General features: G+C 47.3%; 2 protein-coding genes across 4 annotated transcripts in view; one reads left to right on the top strand and one right to left on the bottom strand.

Moving 5' to 3' along the window:
* cfap53 (cilia and flagella associated protein 53) overlaps nucleotides 1-8,894 on the bottom strand; it is a 77,073-nt gene extending 68,179 nt beyond the window's left edge. The window contains exon 1 of the mRNA XM_072497423.1: nucleotides 8,758-8,894. Coding sequence (XP_072353524.1) covers nucleotides 8,758-8,829 — 72 coding nt within the window. The 5' untranslated portion in view covers nucleotides 8,830-8,894. The remainder of the gene's footprint in view (nucleotides 1-8,757) is intronic.
* Nucleotides 8,895-9,084: 190 nt separating this feature from the next.
* The window catches only part of ska1 (spindle and kinetochore associated complex subunit 1), an 80,237-nt gene continuing 69,305 nt past the window's right edge, over nucleotides 9,085-20,016 (top strand). The window contains exon 1 of one of the 3 annotated variants that reach the window (XM_072497422.1): nucleotides 9,085-9,263. Coding sequence is in view for 1 of the 3 variants with exons in the window: in XM_072497419.1 (XP_072353520.1) it covers nucleotides 9,654-9,737 (84 nt within the window). In the remaining 2 variants the exon portion in view is untranslated. Of the gene's footprint in view, nucleotides 9,264-9,483; nucleotides 9,738-20,016 lie in introns of those variants that run through there. The other 2 variants (XM_072497420.1, XM_072497419.1) reach the window with 2 other exon arrangements.

Raw genomic sequence — 20,016 nt, 5'->3', positions numbered from 1 at the left:
GGCTGCTTAGGGCTCAGCTGCAGGCGATCAGGCTTGATGCGAAGATCCATCATTTTAAAAATCTTTGCTCAATAAATTGATGCACTATCAATTACCACAAAGACGAGAGTAGTGGAATAATCGAGGCTTTATTGAGCAAAGATGTTGTGCCTCCAGTAGCTGCCACCAGAATGGCTGCAGCACCGGCGAGTACACATATTTTTACGCCGCCTACTGGGCAGAGCCAACAGGCAGGGATTTACCCATGTACCTCTATTATACGTCTTACCGTAATACATATAATACTGCTAGTGGTGACTCCCACACTCTAGTTTCCTTAACTAGCTGTTCTTCAGATCTCTGCACTTGCTTTCTTAACCATTACTCCATGGTCTGGCTTTTCTTCCAGCAAAGCTGAGAGAGATGTTCCCTCTATAGCCTTCGAAAACCAATCTAGCAGAGCTGTGAGAGTTGCCTTCTCTCGCTCTACCTATTTCCAACTGCTCTGGCTTCCGATTAAAACTAACAACAAAGGAAAGCGCTTCCATGGAAAGTGGGCCCCCGTTGTCTTCTCCTTCTCTGGGGTTGGTTTAGCACAGGGCTAAATCGCTGGCTTTTAAAGCAGACCAAGGCAGGCCAGCGGCACGGTTCAATTCCCGTACCAGCCTCCCTGAACAGGCGCCGGAATGTGGCGACTGGGGGCTTTTCGCAGTAACTTCATTTGAAGACTACTTGTGACAATAAGCGATTTTCATTTTCATTTTTCATTTCTTATGTATCCTGCAACCCTCTTTAAGCACAGTAGAAACACAGTTGAAAGTTAACAAACCCCCATACATACAAACACCTTTGTCTAACATGAATCTAACCAGAGTTTTTACCCTTCTAGGCACAGAAGCGTTAAATTAAACGCACTTAAAACTTAAACTTATTTCTAATGTTTACAATATTAAAGTTGAAAGGGAGGATAACTTGCAGGAAGATGTTCTGAAAAAATTAATAGTTAATAGTGGGGCAGCACGGTGGTGCAGTGGTTAGCACTGGGACTGCAGCGCTGAGGACCCTGGTTCGAATCCTGGCCTTGGGTCACTGTCCGTTTGGAGTTTCCACATTCTCCCCGTGTCTGTGTGGGTTTCACCCCCACAACCCAAAGATGTGCAGGGTAGGAAGTGTAGCCACCTAAATTGGCCAGCTCCCGATTTAAAATGGTGAACAGCAAAGGCTGATGGGACAGTCAGCCAACACAGACAGAAACCAGCAGGTGCAGGTTTGCTGTGTATTTAACTCCGCAAAAAGCCAGCGACCATCAGCATAACAATGTAGCAGCCATCTACATACTGATGAGCAATCCCCGGGACAAATAAGTAACATTTGGGACAGACAAAGCAAAGCCAGACTCCCCGGCGCCAGCAGGTGCCAACACAAAGGAGGTGAACGAATACCTCAAGACCGCCCATCGATCAGGGAACCGCTCCAGTATTGGAGAAATCGAACCAAGCGATTGGGACAAAGTCCAATCACTTGGGACCAGGTACAGGGTCCCCCCCGAAAGGCGGGAAGCACCTGGGGACTATAAGAGTTAAGCCCCAGGTTCAAATCTCTCTCTCTTCATCCACGGACCAACATTGACCGTGACCGTGCAGTGACCACCAAAAGAAGTAAGTCTTAATTCAACCCTCGCTACGAGATAGGCGCTCCTAGCTACCAATCCGTACCAACTTCGAATCCCACAGACTCAGAACCCGAACGAAAGGCCATTTGTTCCCCTGACCTGGTGGGCATGTCCGAAGTTAAGTATAGGCCTGTTGGTTGTAGAAGTAGAGTAGAAAAGACGTAGAATTTGTGCATGAGTAGCGATTACTGTGTATAATAAATGTGCTTTGATTTGACTCTTACTATTCGGTGTATTGAGTTATTGATCATTACTTGGACTTGAACCTCGTGGCGGTATCATAAAGATACCTGGCGACTCGAGAGCAAAGGTAATAAAACCGAGCAATTGAACCAACCGGAAAGTTAGCAACATTATATTGTACACACTAAATTCTACCTTAATTGGAAAAAATATGAATTGGATACTCTAAATTTTATTTTTTAAAGTAGTTGACAGAGGACAGGGACTTAATAATTGTTGCTTCACAGCGCCAGGGTCCCAGGTTCAATTCCCAGCTTGGGTCACTGTCTGTGCGGAGTCTGCACATTCTCCCTGTGTCTACGTGGGTTTCCTCCGGGTGCTCTGGTTTCCTCCCACAAGTCCCGAAAGACATGCTGTTAGGTGAATAGGACATTCTGAATTCTCCCTCTGTGTACCCGAAAAGGCACTGGAAATTGGCGACTAGGGGCTTTTCACAGTAATTTCATTGCAGTGTTAATGTAAGCCTACTTGTGACAATAAAGATTATCATTATAAGTACAGCATCTGTAACTAGGAAATTAATGGAACTGAAGAGTGACAAATCACCAGGATCTGAACTCTCTCCCACAAACAGTCGTTGGAGGTGGTTATGTTGTTAATTTTAAATCCGAGGGTGTTAAAGGAAGTTGGGGAGCACATTGTAGATGCCCTAACTAGAATCTTTCAAGTTCCCTAGATTCAGAAGTAGTCCCTCTGGATTAGAAAATTGCACATGTCACTCCACTTTTTAAGAAGGGTGGAAGACGGAAACCAGGGAATTACAAAGAACAAAGAACAAAGAAAATTACAGAACAGGAACAGGCTCTCCAAACCTGCGCCGACCATGCTGCCCGTCTAAACTAAAATCTTCTACACTTCCGGGGTCCGTATCCCTCTATTCCCATCCTATTCATGGATTTGTCAAGATGTACATCTCCAAAAATCTGTCCTGGTCCACCCACGTCGACGCTACCACCAAGAAAACACAACAGTGCCTATACTTCCTCAGGAAACGAAGGAAATTCAGCATGTCCACATTAACCCTTACCAACTTTTACAGATGCACCATAGAAAGCATCCTATCGGGCTGCATCACAGCCTGGTATGGCAACTGCTCGGCCCAGGATCGCAAGAAACTTCAGAGAGTCGTGAACACCGCCCAGTCCATCACACGAACCTGCCTCCCATCCATTGACTCCATCTACACCTCCCGCTGCCTGGGGAAAGCGGGCAGCATAATCAAAGATCCCTCCCACCCGGCTTACTCACTCTTCCAACTTCTTCATCGGGCAGGAGATACAGAAGTCTGAGAACACGCATGAACAGACTCAAAAACAGCTTCTTCCCCACTGTCACCAGACTCCGAAATGACCCTTTTATGGACTGACCTCATTAACACTACACCCTGTATGCTCCATCCGATGCCAGTGCTTATGTAGTCACATTGTATATGTTGTGTTGCCCTATTATGTATTTTCTTTTATTCCCTTTTCTTCCCATGTACTTAATGATCTGTTGAGCTGCTCGCAGAAAAATACTTTTCACTGTACCTCGGTACACGTGACAATAAACAAATCCAATCCAATCCAATCCAATGCCCCTTAAACGTCACGATCTTCCCTGCTTCCACCACCTCCTCCGGCAGCGAGTACCAGGCACCCCCTACCCTCTGTGTAAAAAACGTACCTCGTACAAATCCTCTAAACCATGCCCCTTGCACCTTAAACCTATGCCCCCTAGTAATTGACCCCTCTACCCTGGGAAAAAGCCTCTGACTATCCACTCTGTCTATGCCCCTCATAATTTTGTAGACCTCTATCAGGTCGCCCCTCAACCTCCTTCATTCCAGTGAGAACAAACCAAGTTTATTTAACCTCTCCTCATAGCTAATGACCTCCATACCAGGCAGCATCCTGGTAAATCTCTTCTGCACCCTCTTTAAAGCCTCCACATCCTTCTGGTAGTGTGGCGACCAGAATTGAACACTATACTCCAAGTGTGGCCTAACTAAGGTTCTATACAGCTGCAACATGACTTGCCAATTTTTATACTCAATGTCCCGGCCAATGAAGGCAAGCATGCCTTATGCCTTCTTGACTACCTTCTCCACCTGTGTTGCCCCTTTCAGTAACCTGTGGACCTGTACACCAAGATCTCTCTGACTGTCAATACTCTTGAGGGTTCTACCATTCACTGTATATTCCCTACCTGTATTAGACCTTCCAAAATGCATTACCTCATATTTGTCCGGATTAAACTCCATCTGCCATCTCGCCGCCCAAGTCTGCAAATGATCTAAATCCTGCTGTATCCTCTGACAGTCCTCATCGCTATCCACAATTCCACCAACGTTCGTGTCGTCCGCAAACTTACTAATCAGACCAGTTACATTTTCCTCCAAATCATTTATATATACTACGAACAGCAAAGGTCCCAGCACTGATCCCTGCAGAACACCACTAGTCACAGCCCTCCAATCAGAAAAGCACCCTTCCATTGCTACTCTCTGCCTTCTATGAGCTAGCCAGTTCTGTATCCATCTTGCCAGCTCACCTCTGATCCCGTGTGACTTCACCTTTTGTACCAGTCTGCCATGAGGGACCTTGTCAAAGGCATTACTGAAGTCCATATAAACAACATCCACTGCCCTACCTGCATCATCATCTCTGTGACCTCCTCGAAAAACCCACGACAAATTACAGACCGGTGGTGGTGTCTATAATCAGGGATGCGAGTGGCTAAACACCCCTAAACATTTTGGTCAATCGTGGAGAACCAGCATTTGTGAAGGTAAGGTCATGCATGACTAATAGAACATAGAACATGGAACATACAGTGCAGAAGGAGGCCATTCGGACCATCGAGTCTGCACCGACCCACTTAAGTCCTCACTTCCACCCTATCCCCATAACCCAATAACCCCTCCTAACCTTTTTGGTCACTAAGGGCAATTTATCATAGCCAATCCACCTAACCTGCACGTCTTTGGATTGTGGGTGAAACCGGAGCACCTGGAGGAAACCCATGCAGACACGGGGAGAACGTGCAGACTCCGCACAGACAGTGACCCAGAAGGGAATCGAACCTGGGACCCTGGTGCTGTGAAGCCACAGTGGTATTCACTTGTGCTACCGTGCTGCCCACACTTTTATTGACTTTTTTGAAGAGGTGACTAAGGTAGTGAACAGGGGTATGTCTATGGATTTTATTTATATGGTCTTCCAGAAGGCAATTGATAAAGTCCCATCTAAGAGACTGTTAACTAAGGTAGGAGTCCATGGAGCTGAGGGCATATTATTTACATTGTCAGGAGTGGCAGGCGACAGAGAATGGGGATAATGGGTAATTACTCTAATTGGCAGGAGGTGACTAGTGGTGTACCACAAGGATCTGTGTTAGGGCCTCAATTATTCACATTATTCATTAATGACTTGGTTGATGGCATTGAAAATTATACATCCAAATTTGCTGCTAATACAAAGTTAGGTAGCATTGTAGACAGCCTAGATGATAGCAGAAAATTGCAATGAGATATTGACAGACTAGGTGAATGGGCAAGATTGTGGCAGATGGAATTTAATGTAAGCAAGTGTGGTTATCTCTTTTGGATCAAAAAAGGATAGAGTAAAGTACTTTCTAGATGGAAAGAGGTTAGGTACAGTGGATGTCCAAAGATACTTGGGGGTTCAGGTGCATAGAACCATAAAATTCCATGAGCAAGTGCAAAAATAATCAAAAAGGCTAATAGAATGCTAGCCTTTATATCTAGAAGACTGGAATATGAAGACAAGGAAGTTACTGCTGCAGCTATACAAAACTTTAGTTAGACCCCACTTGATGTATTATGAGCAGTTCTGGGCAACACATCTTAAGAAGGATATTTTGGCCTTGGAGGGAGTGCAATGTCAGTTTACAAAAATGATACCTGGATACAGGGGTTGAGTTACAAGGAAAAATTACACAAATTTGACCTGTTTTCGCTAGAATTTAGAAGGTCTTCAAGATATTAATAAGACCATAAGACATAGGAGCAAAATTATCCACGTATTGATCAAAAACCTATCTATCTCTGTCTTAAAGACACTCAGTGATTTGGCCTCCATAGCCTTCTGCGGCAAAGAGTTCCACAGATTCACCACTCTCTGGCTGAACAAATTCCTCCTCATCTTTGTTTTAAAGGATCGTCTCTTTAGTCTGAGATTGTGTCCTCTGCTTCTAGTTTTTCCTACAAGTGGAAACATCCTCTCCACGTCCACTCTATCCAGGCCTTGCAGTATCCTGCAAGTTTCAATAAGATCCCCCCTCATCTTTCTAAACTCCAACGAGTACAGACCCAGAGTCCTCAACCGTTGCTCATACGACAAGCTCTTCATTCTAGGGATCATTCTTGTGTACCTCCTCTGGACCCTTTCCAAGACCAGCACATCCTTCCTTAGATATGGGGCCCAAAACTGCTCACAATATTCACAATGGGGTCTGACCAGAACTTTATATAGCCTCAGAAGTACATCCCTGGTCTTGTATTCTTGTCCTCTCGACATAAATGCTAACATTGCATTTGCCTTCCCAACTGCCGACTGAAATTGCACGTTAACCTTAAGAGAATCGTGAACAAGGACTCCCAAGTCCCTTTGTGCTCCTGATTTCCTCAGCATCTTTCCATTCAGAAAATAGTCTACGCCTCCATTTTTCCTTCCAAAGTGCATAACCTCACGCTTTTCCATATTGTATTCCATCTGCCACTTCTTTGCCCACTCTCCCAGCCTATCTAAGTCCTTCTGCAGCCGGCCTGCTTCCTCAATAATACCTGTCCCTCTACAGATCTTTGTATCATCTGCAAACTTAGCAACAGTGCCTTCAGTTCCTTCCTCCAGATCGTTAATGTATATTGTGAAAGGTTGAGGTCCCAGCACCGACCCCTGAGGTACACCACTAGTCACCTGCTGCCTTCCTGAAAAAGACCCCTCTATCCCCGCTCTCTACCTTCTGCCAGTCAGCCAATCCTCTATCCAGGCCAGGAGCTTACCCTTAACACCATGGGCTCTTAATTTATTTAAGTCTCCTATGCGACGCCTCGTCAAAGGTCTTCTGGAAACCTAAATAAATCACGTCCACTGGTTCTCCTTTGTCTAACTTTCTTGTTACTTCCTCAAAGAACTCTAACAGATTTGTCAGACGACCTCCTCTTGACAAAGCCGTGCTGACTCAGTCCTATTTTACCATGCACTTCCAATACTCCGCAATCTCATCATTAATAATGGACTCTAAAATCTTACCAATGACCGAAGTCAGGCTAACCGGCCTATAATTTCCCGTCTTCTGCCTCCCTCCCTTCTTAATCAGGGGTGTTACATCAGCCACTTTCCAGTCCTCTGGGACTCTTCCTCGATCATTTATTTGCTCATGTATTTGCTTTGTTTGGCCCCTTGTTCCGCACTGTAACCAATCACTGTTTGTCGATGTACCATTTGTCAATGTTTTCTGTCGATTATTCTTTTTGTCCACTATGTACGTACTGTGTACATTCCCTCGGCCGCAGAAAAATACTTTTCACTGTACTTTGGTACATGTGAAAATAAATCAAATTAATAATCAAATCCAGTGATTCCTGAAAGATTGTCACCATTGCCTCCACAATCTTCTGAGCTATCTCTTTTAGAACCCTGGGGTGTAGTCCGTCCGGTCCAGGTGACTTATCCATCTTCAGATCTTTCAGTTTCCCCAGAACCTTCTCCTTAGTAATGGTCACTGCACTCACTTCTGCCCCCTGGTTCTCCTGGAGCTCTGGTATCCCATTGGTGTCTTCCACCGTGAAGACTAATGCAAAGTAACTATTCAGTTCATCTGCCATTTCTTTGTTTCCTATTATTACTTCTCCAGACACATTTTTAAGTGGTTTAATGTCTATTTTTGCCTCTCTCTTATCTTTTACATATTGAAAAGAACTCTTCCTTTATATTACTAGCTAGCTTGTCCTCTGCTTACATTTGAAGGCTTCCCAATCCTCTGGCTTCCCACTAATTCTCGCCACTTTGTATGCTTTTTCTTGAGCTTTTATGCTGTCCTTTGTGTCGTCAGCCATGGATGCCTTGTCCTTCCCTTAGCATGTTTCCTCCTCCTTTGGATGAATTCTTGTTGTGCCCCCCGAATAACCCCCAAAAACTCCTGCCAATGCTGTTCCACTGTCTTCCCGGCTTGGCTCCTTTTCCAATCAACTCTGGACAGCTCCTCCCTCATGTCTTTGTAGTTGCCCTTATTTAATTGCAATACTGTTACATCTGATTGCAGCTCTCAGGCTGCAGGGTAAATTCTATCATATTGTGGTCACTGCTCCCTAAGGGTTCCTTCACCTTAAGTTCCCTAATCAAGTCTGCCTCATTACACATCACCAAATCCAGAATTGCCTGTTCCCGAATAGGCTGTGTCACCATCTGCGCCAAAAACACATCTCTTGGACATTCCACAAAGTCCTTTTCTTGGGCTCCACTACCAAGCTGATTTTCCCAGTCCACCTGCATATTCAAGTCCCCCATGATTATTGTATTATTGCCTAGGGGAGGACAGGGTAGATAAAGATAAACTGATGCTAGGAAGCACTTCTTCAATCAAAGGGTGGCTGAGGTTTGGAACTCTCACACAAACAGCAGTTGAAGCTGGAACAGTTGTTAATTTTAAATCTGAGATTGATAGATTTTTGTTCAGCAAAGATATTAAGGGGTATGGGCCAAAGGCAGGTATTTGGAGTTAGGTCACAGATCAGCCATGATCTCATTGAATGATGGGATCGGCAAGAGGGGCTGAATGGCCAACTCCTTCCTGTTCCTATGTTGCACCACGACAAATTAAAAATCCCTGAGAACGACCTTTGTTTTACTAACACTTACCAAACCCACAGAGCAGGGAGTTGGGCCTTTCACCTCCCTGCTGCAATTCTTTCCTCGGCATTTCGCCGCCATCTCCACTTTCTGACGAGTGGATTAACCAGCAACCGCACCAGCAGCAGCTCCGCGTCCGGTCCCTATAGCAACGGCCAAACACACGCCTCCCTCCGGTTTCCAGGGAGACGACGCAGCGTCGTCATAGTAACGGGACCTGGTCTGACTGCATTTTAAATTACGGCTGCTTGAGAAAAATATCCTCTGTTCATTTTCTCTCTCAGATATTTCACTTTGTAATTAATTCTAATATTTACTCCTGAGTCATTTATTTTTTGAAGTCAGTTTCTCAGATGACGCGCGACCTGATTAACATACCGCCGCGAGACGTCTCCCGGATGGGCGGGAATTTCAAACATATGGAGCCGGTTTGTTTTAATGAACATTTAACGAGTGGGCACTGCTTCTGACTCCAGGCGGGAATTAGGAACAAGATTGAAAAACTGCACGGCCAGGTAGTTTGTTTTTGCTAATGGTTTCGGTTGACTGTGGGGCTCGGCCGAACCTGACCGATCCCTGCGGGCTGAGGCGAGCTCGGCTTTCGCGGCCTCTCGGTCTGCGGGGGCCTCAAGGCTGAGGGAGGGGGGCGGCCGCCGCTCTATCAATGTACCGATCGGCCGAGTCGGTGTGAGGGTTTTCTCGTGAAATGGTTTTCAGCTGCATAGGATTCCGATTTTGTGATTTCAGTTCTGCCACTGCTGGGAACCGTTCAGAACTGCTTACATTTGTATAGCGCCTTTCAGGATAAATACTGGCTAGTAAGGGCTTTTCTCCTTCGAAATGATGCCGTTGGGATTTTGTTTTACATCCACCAAATGTAACGAAGACGCTAAAACATCGTCAAGATGAATGAAGACTTTGAGGCAATACTGGAGTCAGCAATAAGCATTGACAAAGAGGCTTGGTTTCAATGTATGCTTTGCCAACAGGTAGATGTCTTGTAATGAAAAGAAAACTGTTAAGATGTTATGTTGATCGGCAGCATCTGTGGAGATTAATACTTATTGTTTTGGGTGGGGTGACTTTTCACGTCCATCTGAACCCTGGGCCATGATCTTTATTTTGCTTTGGTTTGATTTGTTATTGTCCCATGTATTAGTGTACAGTGAAAAGTATTGTTTCTTGCATGCTATGCAGGCAATGCATACTGTACATAGGGAAGAAAGGAGACACTACAGAATGTAATGTTACAGTCTGTAACTGTTCTGTCAATGTTCTCTGTTGATTATTCTTGTGTCTACTGTGTATGTTCCTCGGCTGCAGAAAAATACTTACCCTGTACTTTGGTACATATGACAATAAATCAAATCAAGTTACAGTCATAGCTAGGGTGTAGAGAAAAGATCAAGTTAATACGAGGTAGGTCCATTCAAAGTCTGATGGCAACAGGGAAGAAACTGTTCTTGTGTTGGTTGGTACATGACCTCAAACTTATACCTTTTTCCTGACGGAAGAGGGTGGAAGAGTATGTCTGGGGTGCGTGGGGTCCTTAACTATGCTGGTTGCCTTTCCGAGGCAGTGGGAATTGTAGACCGAGTCAATGGATGGGAGACTGGTTTGCGTGATGGACTGGGCTAAATTCACGACCTTTTGTAGTTTCCTGCGGTCTTGGGCAGAGCAGGATACATACCACTTCTAGCCCTGCCACAGCAGGGTTCTCCACTGCAGATGCAGCGAGCCGTTTAAATCTCCGTTGACTTTCCTGGAACGGGAAGATCCTGCCAGTGGGCGGGCTTAAAAATCCCACCCATAAATTTGGTTTCTCAGAATCGCAGATGTGTTACGGTGCAGAAAGTGGTCCGCATGATGATATTACTTCGTGCCATCCATTCTCCTGCCTCTTTCTATCCCAGCACAGTGTTTTCACTTAAATAATTACCCAATGCTCTATTTAATGCCTGGATTGAACCTGCCTCCACCACCCTCATAGGCATTGCATTCCAGACCTGAACTAATTGATGTGTGAAAGTTTTTTTCTTGCATCACGTTTGCTTCTTTTGAAAATTACGCTGAAATCCATGCCCCCTTATTCTTGATTCTTTTCTTTTTTAATGAGTGGGAGCAGTTTTTCCCCATCTACTCAGTCCAGTCCCCTCGAGATTTTGAACATCTCTATCATATCTTCTCTTGGCCTTCTTCAAGGAGTTGTTGCCTTCTTTACTTTCGGGTGAACCACAAGCTGTTTCTTATATCGACCAAATGACCACACAACCAATATGTTAGCTCAGAATCGCAGTTTTTTTTAATTAAATATTTTATTGAGAATTTTTGGTCAACCAACACAGTACATTGTGCATCCTTTACACAATATTATAACAACACAAATAACAATGACCTATTTTATAAACAAAAAATGAATAAATAACAAAAATGAAAACTAGCCCTAATTGGCAACTGCCTTGTCACAAGTAACACTCTCCAAAAATATAATTTAACAGTCCAATATATAATTATCTGTAGCAACGACCTATACATACTATACAGTATATATTAACAACCCTGAGAGTCCTTCTGGTTCCTCCTTTTCCCCCCCCCCCCCCCCCCCCGATCCTGGGCTGCTGCTGCTGCCTTCTTTTTCCCATTCCGTCTATCTTTCTGTGAGGTATTCGACGAACGGTTGCCACCGCCTGGTGAACCCTTGAGCCGACCCCCTTAGGACGAACTTAATCCGCTCTAGCTTTATAAACCCCGCCATGTCATTTATCCAGGTCTCCACCCCCGGGGGCTTGGCTTCTTTCCACATTAGCAATATCCTGCGCCGGGCTACGAGGGACGCAAAGGCCAAAACATCGGCCTCTCTCGCCTCCTGCACTCCCGGCTCTTGTGCAACCCCAAATATAGCCAACCCACAGCTTGGTTCAACCCGGACTCCTACTACTTTTGAAAGCACCTTTGTCACCCCCATCCAAAACCCCTGTAGTGCCGGGCATGACCAAAACATATGGGTATGATTCGCTGGGCTTCTCGAGCACCTCGCACACCTATCCTCCACCCCCAAAAATTTACTGAGCCGTGCTCCAGTCATATGTGCCCTGTGTAATACCTGAAACTGAATCAGGCTTAGCCTGGCACACGAGGACGACGAGTTTACCCTGCTTAGGGCATCTGCCCACAGCCCCTCCTCGATATCCTCCCCCAGCTCTTCTTCCCATTTCCCTTTTAGTTCATCTACCATAGTCTCCCCTTCGTCCCTCATTTCCCTATATATATCTGACACCTTACCATCCCCCACCCATGTCTTTGAGATCACTCTGTCCTGCACCTCTTGTGTCGGGAGCTGCGGGAATTCCCTCACCTGTTGCCTCGCAAAAGCCCTCAGTTGCATATACCTGAATGCATTCCCTTGGGGCAACCCATATTTCTCGGTCAGCGCTCCCAGACTCGCAAACTTCCCATCCACAAACAGATCTTTCAGTTGCGTTATTCCTGCTCTTTGCCACATTCCATATCCCCCATCCATTCCCCCCGGGGCAAACCTATGGTTGTTTCTTATCGGGGACCCCCCCAAGGCTCCAGTCTTTCCCCTATGCCGTCTCCACTGTCCCCAAATCTTCAGTGTAGCCACCACCACCGGGCTTGTGGTGTAGTTCCTCGGTGAGAACGGCAATGGGGCTGTCACCATAGCCTGTAGGCTAGTCCCCCTACATGACGCCCTCTCTAATCTCTTCCACGCCGCTCCCTCCTCCTCTCCCATCCACTTACTCACCATTGAAATATTAGCGGCCCAATAATACTCACTTAGGCTCAGTAGTGCCAGCCCCCCCCTATCCCTGCTACGCTGTAAGAATCCCTTCCTCACTCTCGGGGTCTTCACGGCCCACACAAAACCCATGATGCTCTTTTCAATCCTTTTTTTAAAAAAAAAGCCTTCGTGATCACCACCGGGAGGCACTGAAACACAAAGAGGAATCTCGGGAGGACCACCATCTTAACCGCCTGCACCCTCCCTGCCATTGACAGGGATACCATATCCCATCTCTTGAAATCCTCCTCCATCTGTTCCACCAACCGCGTTAAATTTAACCTATGCAATGTGCCCCAATTCTTAGCTATCTGGATCCCCAGGTAACGAAAGTCCCTTGTTACCTTCCTCAACGGTAGGTCCTCTATTTCTCTACTCTGCTCCCCTGGATGCACCACAAACAACTCCCTTTTCCCCATGTTCAATTTATACCCTGAAAAATCCCCAAACTCCCCAAGTATCCGCATTATTTCTGGCATCCCCTCCGCCGGGTCCGCCACGTATAGTAGCAAATCGTCCGCATACAAAGATACCCGGTGCTCTTCTCCTCCCCTAAGTACTCCCCTCCACTTCTTGGAACCCCTCAACGCTATCGCCAGGGGCTCAATCGCCAGTGCAAACAATAATGGGGACAGAGGGCATCCCTGCCTTGTCCCTCTATGGAGCCGAAAATATGCAGATCCCCGTCCATTCGTGACCACGCTCGCCACTGGGGCCCTGTACAACAGCTGCACCCATCTAACATACCCCTCTCCAAAACCAAATCTCCTCAACACCTCCCACAAATAATCCCACTCCACTCTATCAAATGCTTTCTCGGCATCCATCGCCACTACTATCTCCGTTTCTCCCTCTGGTGGGGCCATCATCGTTACCCCTAACAACCTCTGTATATTCGTGTTCAGCTGTCTCCCCTTCACAAACCCAGTTTGGTCCTCGTGGACCACCCCCGGGACACATTCCTCTATTCTCATTGCCATTACCTTGGCCAGGACCTTGGCATCTACATTTAGGAGGGAAATAGGTCTATAGGACCCGCATTGTAGCGGGTCCTTTTCCTTCTTTAAGAGAAGCGATATCGTTGCTTCAGACATAGTCGGGGGCAGTTGTCCCCTTTCCTTTGCCTCATTAAAGGTCCTCGTCAATACCGGGGCGAGCAAGTCCACATATTTTCTATAGAATTCGACTGGGAATCCATCCGGTCCGGGGCCTTTCCCGCCTGCATGCTCCTAATTCCTTTCACCACTTCTTCTACCTCGATCTGTGCTCCCAGTCCCACCCTTTCCTGCTCTTCCACCTTGGGAAATTCCAGCCGATCCAAGAAGCCCATCATTCTCTCCCTCCCATCCAGGGATTGAGCTTCATATAATTTTTTATAAAATGTCTTGAACACTCCATTCACTCTCTCCGCTCCCCGCTCCATCTCTCCTTCCTCATCCCTCACTCCCCCTATTTCCCTCGCTGCTCCCCTTTTCCTCAATTGGTGTGCCAGCAACCTGCTCGCCTTCTCCCCATATTCGTACTGTACACCCTGTGCCTTCCTCCATTGTGCCTCTGCAGTGCCTGTAGTCAGCAAGTCAAATTCTACATGTAGCCTTTGCCTTTCCTTGTACAGTCCCTCCTCCGGTGCTTCCGCATATTGTCTGTCCACCCTCAAGTTCTTGCAGCAACCGCTCCCGTTCCTTCCTCTCCTGCTTCCCTTTATGTGCCCTTATTGATATCAGCTCCCCTCTAACCACCACCTTCAACGCCTCCCAGACCACTCCCACCTGGACCTCCCCATTATCATTGAGTTCCAAGTACTTTTCAATGCACCCCCTCACCCTTAGACACACCCCCTCATCTGCCATTAGTCCCATGTCCATTCTCCAGGGTGGGCGCCCTCCTGTTTCCTCCCCTATCTCCAAGTCCACCCAGTGTGGAGCGTGATCCGAAATGGCTATAGCCGTATACTCCGTTCCCCTCACCTTCGGGATCAATGCCCTGCCCAGCACAAAAAAGTCTATTCGCGAGTAGACTTTATGGACATAGGAGAAAAACGAGAACTCCTTACTCCTAGGTCTGCTAAATCTCCACGGGTCTACCCCTCCCATCTGCTCCATAAAATCTTTAAGTACCTTGGCTGCTGCCGGCCTCCTTCCAGTCCTGGACTTCGACCTATCCAGCCCTGGTTCTAACACCGTATTAAAATCTCCCCCCATTATCAGCTTTCCCATCTCTAGGTCCGGAATGCGTCCTTGCATCCGCCTCATAAAATTGGCATCATCCCAGTTCGGGGCATATACGTTTACCAAAACCACCGTCTCCCCCTGTAGTTTGCCACTCACCATCACGTATCTGCCCCCGTTATCCGCCACTATAGTCTTTGCCTCGAACATTACCCGCTTCCCCACTAATATAGCCACCCCCCTGTTTTTCGCATCTAGCCCCGAATGGAACACCTGCCCCACCCATCCTTTGCGTAGCCTAACCTGGTCTATCAGTTTCAGGTGCGTTTCCTGTAACATAACCACATCTGCCTTAAGTTTCTTAAGGTGTGCGAGTACCCGTGCCCTCTTTATCGGCCCGTTCAGCCCTCTCACGTTCCACGTGATCAGCCGAGTTGGGGGGCTTCCTACCCCCCCCTTGTCGATTAGCCATCACCTTTTTCCAGCTCCTCACCCGGTTCCCACGCAGCTGTATCTCCCCCAGGCGGTGCCCCCCCGCCCATCCTCTCCCATACCAGCTCCCCCCTCTCCCCAGCAGCAGCAACCCAGTAATTCCCCCCTCCCACACCCACACCCCCCCCCGCTAGATCCCCCGCTAGCATAATTACTCCCCCCATGTTGCTCCCAGAAGTCAGCAAACTCTGGCTGACCTCGGCTTCCCCCCGTGACCTCGGCTCGCACTGTGCGACGCCCCCTCCTTCCTGCTTCTCTATTCCCGCCATGATTATCATAGCGCGGGAACCAAGCCCGTGCTTCTCCCTTGGCCCCGCCCCTCATGGCCAACGCCCCATCTCCTCCACCTCCCCTCCTCCTCCCATCACCACCTGTGGGAGAGAGAAAAGTTACCACATCGCAGGATTAGTACATAAAACCCCTCTTTGCCCCCCACATTCGCCCCACCACTTTGTTCGAACGTTCTCTTTAATAACCCGCTCATTCCAGTTTTTCTTCCACAATAAAAGTCCACGCTTCATCCGCCGTCTCAAAGTAGTGGTGCCTCCCTCGATATGTGACCCACAGTCTTGCCGGTTGCAGCATTCCAAATTTTATCATCTTTTTATGAAGCACCGCCTTGGCCCGATTAAAGCTCGCCCTCCTTCTCGCCACCTCCGCACTCCAGTCTTGATAAACGCGGATCACCGCGTTCTCCCATTTACTGCTCCGAGTTTTCTTCGCCCATCTAAGGACCATTTCTCTATCCTTAAAACAGAGGAATCTCACCACTATGGCTCTGGGAATTTCTCCTGCTCTCGGTCCTCGCGCCATCACTCGGTATGCTCCCTCCACCTCCAACGGACACGCCAGGGCCTCCGCTCCCATTAACGAGTGCAGCATCGTGCTCACATATGCCCCGACGTCCGCTCCCTCCACACCTTCAGGAAGACCAAGAATCCTCAGGTTGTTCCTCCTTGCGTTGTTTTCCAGTGCCTCCAACCTTTCCACACATCGTTTCTGATGTGCCTCCTGCGTCTCCGTCTTCACCACCAGGCCCTGTATATCGTCCTCATTCTCGGCTGCCTTTGCCTTCACGACCCGAAGCTCCCGCTCCTGGGTCTTTTGTTCCTCCTTTAGCCCTTCGATCGCCTGTAGTATCGGGGCCAACAGCTCTTTCTTCATTTCCTTTTTGAGCTCTTCCACACAGCATTTCAAGAACTCTTGTTGTTCAGGGCCCCATGTTAAACTGCCACCTTCCGACGCCATCTTGGTTTTTGCTTGCCTTCCTTGCCGCTGTTCTAAAGGATCCACTGCAATCTGGCCACTCTCTCCTTTTTCCTTCCGTATCCAGGGGAGATTCCCTTCTGGTTTACCGCACAGTGTTTTTAGCCGTCAAAATTGCCGTTGGGGCTCCTATCAAGAGCCCAAAAGTCCGTTTCACAGGGAGCTGCCGAAACGTGCGACTCAGCTGGTCATCGCCGCACCCGGAACCAGAATCGCAGTTTATTAATAACACAAGACTTGTATCTCTATGAAATAACACATGCGGCCTTGTACTAAACTACACCTAATGACTAAGATGACCTTTACTTAACTTCGAGTGACCGGCACTGTGCGATAAGGCCTTTATCCGAGTCCACGTGGTCGGTTTGGAAGTTTGGGTTTGTCTCAGTTGGGCTCGCCCTTCAGGAATGGTCGCGGGTCCTTCAACTTGGTTGTTCTGCTGCAGTTGGTCGCGCACAGGCCGGTCCCAAAAGAGATCGATCTCTAGTGCGCAGGGCTTTTTATCCTTTGCGCCCTTTTGGGCGGTCCTTACTCCAAGTCCAATGGATTGACAGGGTTTTCGATCACCCTCATGGTTCTCAGCCAATTAGGGGTCGGATACCTCGATAGCTGGGTGGGTCCTAGCTATCATTGTCCCAGGCACGTAGGCCTTTCCAAATAATGGGGGTGGCGCCGGTTAGTCTGCTACTGTTGGAACACCTTGACTCAAACTCTATTGTCCTGGGGGAAATGGTGATCGACTCTTCATGGGTACAAGTTTCAGCCAAGTCTGATTTCTTTGCGTAATACACAGAGGCTGTGTACCTGTCTGTGTCCCAAATTAACCACAATTCCCATGGTCCTTTGCAGGTGGCCATTTTACATGGCTACAGAGTACAGTCCCAATCTATCAATGAGTGCAACGAAGGTTCACTAGATTGATAACGGGGTTGGCGGGACTGTCCTATGGGCCAGTGTTCACTAGAGCAGGCATTGTCAAACTCGGGAACGCGACCCGCGGGTGAGTGTCGGGAGGGTCGCGGAGCTGTCCGTTACGGCACTCACGATCGCACAAATCTGCGCGCAACAGACGGCTGTTAATAACGCCGGCTGTAAGCAGCCTTCAAAATGGCCGCGAACATACAAAAACGCGGCCGCACTGCACATGCGTGCTAGATCATCGGCGCGCAAGTGCAAAACGATGCGCAATCGTGCCGATGATCGGGTATGCATGCGCAGTGCGGCCGTTTTTTTTTTTTTTTAACGGTCACAGCTTTTTGTTTTACAAGTTCCAGGGTGTTTTATTCATTTCATGCATTTATTTTATTCGTTTTATTTTATTTTTTCATTTTATTTTTTAATTTTTTTTAATTTTTACAAGTTCGGGGGGGGTTTATTTGATAACATTTTAAAGGGGGGAAAAATGCAGAACTTTGGGCAGATGGAGCCTCCATACTTTCCGACACAGGAAGGCTTTGCCTTCATCCAACAGGTTTGATTGGAGGAGCGTGTCCGAGGGCCAAAGGGACCCAAAACTATTTCCTCCATTTTTGTCAGCAGCAAACGAGGTAAGAGAAAATGGTAGGCCGCGAAGGTTGGCCGGATGGTAAAAATGGGTCCCCGGGGAAAAAAGTTTGAAAAACACTGCACTAGAGTTTGTTGATTTCTTTATTTCTATGTGAACCACAAGCTGTTTCTTATATTGACCGAGTGACCACACAACTAGTGTATTAGTTCAAAGACAGTTTATTAATAACACAAGATTTATTTCTATATGCAATTATACACGTGACTACGCACTAAACTAGATCTAATAACTAAGATGACCTTTACTTCACTTCGGGGTGACCGGCTCTGTGCGAGAGATGAGGCCTTTATCTGTGTCCACGTGGGTCAGTTGGAAGTCTTCAAGTTTGTCTCGGCTGGCCTCGTCCTTCAGGTAGCGATCGCAGGTCCTTGAACTTGGCTAGTTGATATGCTGCAATTGGTCGCACACAGGCTGGTCCAAAAGAGGCCGATCCCTAGTGCGCAGGGCTTCTTATCCTTCTTCACTTTCACACCCTTCTGGGCGGTCCTATCTCTAGCTCCAATGGATGGATAGGGTTTCGATCACCCTCTTTGATCCTGGCCAATTAGGAGGCGGATACCTCGGTGGCTGGGCGGGTCTCAGCTATCATTGTCCTAGGCATATAGGCCTTTCCAAATAAGATGAAATGGCGCTGGTTAGTCTGCTACTGTTATTGCTCCTTGATTCAAACTCTATTGCCTTGGGGAAAATGGTGATTGACTTTTTTTTTAATATAAATTTACAGTACCCAATTCATTTTTTTCTAATTAAGGGGCAATTTAGAGTGGCCAATCCACCTAACCTGCACATCTTTGCGTTGTGGGAGTGAAACCCATGCAAACACGTGGAGAATGTGCAAACTCCACACGGACAGTGACCCAGAGCCGGGATTGAACCTGGGACCTCGGCGCAATGCTAACCACTGCGCCTCCGTGCTGCCCATGATTGACTCTTAATGATTACAAGTTTCGGTCAGGTCTGACTTCTTTGCACAATACACAGAGGCTGTGTACTTGTCTGTGTCCAAGTTGACCACAATTCCCATGGTCCTTTGCAGGTAGCCATTTTAGATGGCTACAAGTTCAGAAGGATGAGAGGAGATCTAATTGAAACGTTTAAAATTGTAACCGGGCTGGACAGATGAGATACAAGGAGGATGTTTTCCCTGGTTTGGGAATCTAGAACTAGGGAATACGGTCTTAGGATATGGCTAGACTATTTAGGACTGAGATTGGGAAAGATTTCTTCACTCAAAGCATAGTGAACCTGTGGCATTCTCTACCAAAGAAGACTGCGGATGCCAATTCACGATGTATTCAAGAAAGATGAGATTTTTTTTAGATATTAATGGTATCAAGTGGTATGGGGAGCAAGCAGAGATATGGTATTGAGATCGAGGATCAGCCATAGACTGCACGGTTGCACTGTGGTTAGCACTGCTGCCTCAGCTCCAGGGTTCAATTCCGACATCGGATGACTTGTGTGTAGGTTGCACTTTCTCCCCGTATCTACGTGTGTTTCCTCCGGGTGCTCTGGTTTCCTCCCAAAATCCAAAGATGTGCAGGTTAGGTGGATTGGCCATTTTAAATTGCCCCTTCGTGTCCGTAAAAGGTTGGGTTCGGTTACTGGGATGGAGTGGAGGCTTGGGCTTAAGCCTGGTGCTCTTTCCAAGAGCTGGTGCAGACACGATGGGCCAAATGGCCTCCTTCTGCACTGTAGATTCTATGATCACATTGAATCGTCGAGCAGGCTCGAAGGGCTGAATGATCTATTCCACCTTGTTTCTATGTTTCTATCCCCATAACTGGAACCATTCTTGTTCTGCACTCTTTCCAATGTGTCCACATCATCCTTCGTGTGGCATCCAGAGCTGTACATCATATTCCAGTTGATGTCGAATTAATGTCCCCTCCACTTTCTGTATAACCTCTTTCCTCTTGTACTCTATGCCCTTATTAATAAAGCCTGGGAAACTGTATGCCATATACAATAGC

This window comes from Scyliorhinus torazame, chromosome 3, assembly GCF_047496885.1.
Source record: "Scyliorhinus torazame isolate Kashiwa2021f chromosome 3, sScyTor2.1, whole genome shotgun sequence".
Taxonomy (NCBI): domain Eukaryota; kingdom Metazoa; phylum Chordata; class Chondrichthyes; order Carcharhiniformes; family Scyliorhinidae; genus Scyliorhinus; species Scyliorhinus torazame.
Note: the sequence above shows the minus strand (reverse complement) of the source record. Positions and strands in the feature narration are given on the sequence as shown.